This window comes from Brienomyrus brachyistius, unplaced genomic scaffold (assembly GCF_023856365.1).
Source record: "Brienomyrus brachyistius isolate T26 unplaced genomic scaffold, BBRACH_0.4 scaffold37, whole genome shotgun sequence".
NCBI lineage: Eukaryota > Metazoa > Chordata > Actinopteri > Osteoglossiformes > Mormyridae > Brienomyrus > Brienomyrus brachyistius.
In genome coordinates, this window is record NW_026042312.1 from 488,899 (window position 1) to 494,038 (window position 5,140).

The 5,140-nt window shown below is 43.9% G+C and overlaps 1 protein-coding gene across 1 annotated transcript; it reads right to left on the reverse strand.

The window, feature by feature from the left end:
• Nucleotides 1–1,067: 1,067 nt before the first annotated feature.
• LOC125722237 (NLR family CARD domain-containing protein 3-like) lies at nucleotides 1,068–4,899 on the reverse strand. Its single transcript, XM_048998422.1, has 4 exons — nucleotides 4,864–4,899; nucleotides 4,454–4,682; nucleotides 2,124–3,834; nucleotides 1,068–1,529 (listed from the first exon to the last, which is right to left on the reverse strand). The coding sequence occupies exons 2-4, from the start codon at nucleotides 4,662–4,664 to the stop codon at nucleotides 1,442–1,444; spliced, it is 2,010 nt and encodes a 669-aa protein (XP_048854379.1). The 5' UTR covers nucleotides 4,665–4,682; nucleotides 4,864–4,899; the 3' UTR covers nucleotides 1,068–1,441.
• Nucleotides 4,900–5,140: the final 241 nt, after the last annotated feature.

A 5,140-nucleotide genomic window follows, 5' to 3' on the forward strand; every position in this document is an offset into this window, starting at 1 on the left:
CCTGGAGACCCCAACCTACCCTGCTGCCTGCGACGTCTCCACTACCTGTGATGTCCTTCCGGCCTGCTCACCCTTCTGCCTGTGACATCTTCCCTGTTTACCCTGCTGCCGTACTACTGTTCTCCCTGCCATCTGAAGCAGCTCCAGCACTTGCCTGTCATCACCTCCCTGCCCCCCGCTTTGTGACTGAAATGTTAAGATTGGGATAATGTGAATTAGGATTTTGCCATCTTGATCATTTTACTTCCTCTGCTGCCCCCTGGAGGATGGGCTCCCCCTTTCAGTCTGGTTAGGGTTAGGGCTTCCTCTGCTGCCCCCTAGAGGATGGGCTCCCCCTTTCAGTCTGGTTAGGGTTAGGGCTTCCTCTGCTGCCCCCTGGAGGATGGGCTCCCCCTTTTTATCTGGTTAGGGTTAGGGCTTCCTCTGCTGCCCCCTGCAGGATGGGCTCCCCCTTTGAGTCTGGTTAGGGTTAGGGCTTCCTCTGCTGCCCCCTGGAGGATGGGCCCCCCCTTTCAGTCTGGTTAGGATTAGGGCTTCCTCTGCTGCCCCCTGGAGGATGGGCTCCCCCTTTCAGTCTGGTTAGGGTTAGGGCTTCCTCTGCTGCCCCCTGGAGGATGGGCCCCCCCTTTCAGTCTGGTTAGGGTTAGGGCTTCCTCTGCTGCCCCCTGGAGGATGGGCTCCCCCTTTCAGTCTGGTTAGGGTTAGGGCTTCCTCTGCTGCCCCCTGGAGGATGGGCTCCCCCTTTCAGTCTGGTTCCTCCCAAGGATTCTTCCTTCTATGTAGCTTTTCCTTCCCACTGTCCCCTCTGACTTGCTCACTGGGGGCTTTGGGCAGGGATGCTGTAAAGTGCTTTGAGATGATCTAATGTTGTGAAAACACACTATATAAATAAAACTGAACTGAACTGAAATTGCATTCAGTGTTTGGTGGGGGGGAGGGGACTCAAAATGAGATCTGAACCAGCAACCTTCCGCTCATTGACACAGAGTCCGAACCCAAAGAGTCACACACCACACCCAGTATTTACAGAAATGCTTCCTACAGCATCCAGAACTGAAATGAATATGAGTGGATTTCCCACTATTAATGAAAACTGGACCATTCTGTATGATGCTGTATCTTTGGTTATTTGTTACACAAAGGATGATCGTGGAAATCTTGTCTTTTTTGTTTTTACTACATCACTACCTTCAGTTAATATAAACAAGTTTAAAAAGGAACCTTGTTGATAAAAGAGGGGAAATAAATTACATATATACATATTCATTTTATATTTTAAACAATGTTTATCTATGTCTGCCGGACTAGATGTGTCATCACATCCTCAGCCAGGTGCAGCTGAGGCCAGCAGAGGGCGCCAGTGAGCAGCCAGAGACAGCAGTCATACAGAAGCTCCCAACTCTGGGCTCCATCACATGAACACGCCTGCAGACAATAACACTCACATACCACTGATACACCCTGTGGATAAAGAGCCCTCACTGTTTCTATAGCAGGTTAGGATGCTGTGCCTGTGATCAGAAGGCAGACTGGATGGGAATGGAAACGTAGTAACAAACAAAAAGTGACATCACTACCTTCAGTCATTATAAAGTCTGTGGTCAGGATTAGCTACTGCTGTACAAACAGCTATAGCTGTGATTATCAGAATAAAACCCACTTATTAATCCATCCATTTTCCAAACCGCTTATCCTACTGGGTCGCGGGGATCTGGAGCCTATCCCGGAAGCAATGGGCACGAGGCAGGGAACAACCCAGGATGGGGGGCCAGCCCATTGCAGGGCACACTCACACACCATTCTCTCACACATGCACACCTACGGGCAATTTAGTAACTCCAATTAGCCTCAGCATGTTTTTGGACTGTGGGGGGAAACTGGAGTACCTGGAGGAAACCCCACAATGACATGGGGAGCACATGCAAACTCCACACACATGTAACCCAGGCGGAGACTCAAACCCGGGTCCCAAAGGTGTGAGGCAACAGTGCTAACCACTGCACCACCGTACCGCCCACTTATTAATCAATGAGGAGAAATATATAATATACATTACACATTTCAAACAATATTGATGTATTACAGCCAGACCAGACATGATTTCCCATCCCCACGTCACTTACAGAGCCGTCCTGGAGTTCTTGACCACAGGCAGCAGCCTGCAGTGCTCTTTATCTCGTCTGATGTATTTCTTCAGATCAAACACATCCAGCTCCTCATCTGACATCAGCATCACAAAGGCCAGCGCTGAGTACTGTGCAGGTGAGAGGTCATCTGCTGAAATGTTTCCTGAATTCAGGTATCTTTGTACTTCCTCTACTAGAGAATTGTCACCCAGCTCAGTCAGACAGTGGAACAGGTTGATGGTCCTTTCTGGAGATAAATTCTCCTTTATTTTCTCCTTGATGTATTTGGTTATTTTGTTAATGTCATGTGATCTCTTTCTTCTCTGTCCCAGTAGTCTTTGTAACAGAGTCTTACTGGAGTCTGTTGAGAGGCCCAGGAGGAAGCGGAGGTAGAGGTCCAAGTGTCCATTCTTGCTCTCTAATGCCTGATCCACTGCAGTGTTCAGCAGGTCAGCTGATGAGTTTGACAGAAACACATATAAAGCAGCGAGATACTCCTGGATGCTCAGATGCACAAAGCAGTACACCTTCTCCTGGTACAACCCATACTCCTCTTTAAAGACTTCTGTGCACACTCCAGAGTAAACTGAAGTTTCAGTGACATCAATGCCATTCTCTGACAGATCTTGCTCATAAAATATGAGATTTCCTTTCTCAAGGTTGTCAAAAGCCAGTTTACCAAGTTTTAAAAGGAATTGCTTGCTGTATTCTTTATGCTTAGTTTCTTGGTTTTTCATATACTTCTCATTTTTTAAACTTGTCTGAAAGATCAGGAAGTGTGTGTACATTTCAGTCAGAGTCCTTGGAATTTCTCCCCTGTCAGTCTCACTAAAAAGCCACTTAAGCACAGTGGCTGAAATCCAGCAGAACACAGGTATGTGGCACATGATGAAGAGGCTCCTTGATGATTTCACATGTGTGATAATGCTGCTGGCCAGGCTCTCATCATCAAATCTCTTCTTGAAATACTCCTCTTTCTGGGCATCACTGAACCCTCGTATCTCTGTCACCTGGTGGACACACTTAGCAGGTATCTGATTGGCTGCTGCTGGCCGGGAGGTTATCCAGAGGAGAGCAGATGGGAGCAGATTACCCTTAATGAGGTTAGTCAACAGCACATCCAGTGACGTTATCTTTGTTACATCAAACCAGCTCTCATTGTTCTGAAAATCGAGAGGAAGGCGACACTCATCCAGACCATCAAAGATGAACAAGATTTTGTACATAAACAGCTCAGTGGATTCAAGTGATTTCAGTTCTGGGACAAAGTGGAGAAGCAGTTCAATCAGACTGTATTCATCCTTAATCAAATTTAGGTCCCGGAAAGGAAGAGCAAATATGAAGTGAACATCCTGATTTGCTTTTCCTTCCGCCCATTCGAGAATAAATTTCTGCACAGAGACTGTTTTTCCGATACCTGCCACCCCTTTAGTGAGTACAGTTCTGATAGGTGTCTCACGCCCACATAAGGGTTTAAATATATCATTGGACTTGACTGTAGTATCTTCTGTTCGCCTTTTCTTGGATGCTGTTTCAATCTGTCTCACTTCATGTTCATCATTGACTGCTCCAGTCCCACCTTCAGTTATGTAGAGTTCTGTGTAAATCTCACTGAGAAGTGTTGGCTGTCCTTCCTTAGCTTTCCCTTCAAATACACACGCAAATTGCTTCTTAAGTTTACCTTTGAATTCCTGTAGCATGAGCTGTCCTGAAAAGAAATGAGAGGAAAATGCACTAATTATCACTGTGATCCTGACCAGTATGAGAGGAAGAATATTTACAAAACACACTTTTTTACACATACATATCCAGATATTTCCCTGTGACTGTGAATGTGAAACTGAAAGTTTTATCATGCGTATTTTACTGGAACACCGCATACAGGACCGTGAATAAGCCTTAGGCAGCCAAAGGAAATGTTTAAAGCCATTTATCTGGGTAGTAAGTGTATATCTGCTCAAAACCAAAAAACATACAAAACCCCTTTTCATTTCCCAAACCTCTCCTCAGGGGCACCACAGTCTGTCCATGTATTTGTTAAATTTCACCACCAGCTCACTTCATGAATTAATTAAATTAGTTTAAAACTCAGTGAGATATTGATCAGCCACATGAGGTGTGTTAGTGGTCAAGTGAAAAAATACAGGGATATACTGCACGATATATTAAGGTGATGTTGGGAGAGGTTCTGAAATGGCAAACACACTTTGACATACATATTATAGTACTTCTACACCAACATAAAGACCATTTAAACATCCTTTTCTTTGGCTGCCTAAGACGTTTAGACAATATTGTACATGTACATAATATTATAAAGTTCTTACTCTTGTCCAGCAGGTCAGCAAGATCATTTTGCTTCATGGTCCTCAGGATGTACAGTGTGATCTTCAGAGCTACTTCTCTAACACTGGTCTTCTGCATCTGACCATCACAGTCCAGGTCATTGTCCTCCTCCAGCTGAGGCTCAGAGCATTCTGGGTAATTCTGATCTAGGTGCCTCACAACCGTCTTCAGCTCGTCCTTTAGGAACTTCATGGCTTTTTCCTCTAGCGACTAAAATAAACAGTCTCAGTTAATTATTCTTACTTACACCAAACCTTTTCAGAGTTTCACTTGTGAATCATAGTTTAAAACATATTTTCTTTAACACGATGAATTTCTTATTATACAGCTGTATAAAATATAAGCTAATTGACATAACAGCCAAGAAAATATATCAGAAATAAATACAAACCTTCAATATGGATGATAAACCCGATTTATCATGTAGATCTTACTGCAATCTTTCATTTGGTCTCTGTGAATTAGGCAGAAACATAAAGACCTCAATTCATCTACACAAATGTAACTGAAAGACTGAAAAGTTCCCCATTAAAATTGCTGTTACTGCGGATAAAGAATAACATTGTAATATATTACAACACCAATTCCAAAAAGTTGGGACATTGTGCAAATTGTAAATAAAAACAGAATGTAATGATATGGAAATCTCATAAACCTGTATTATATTC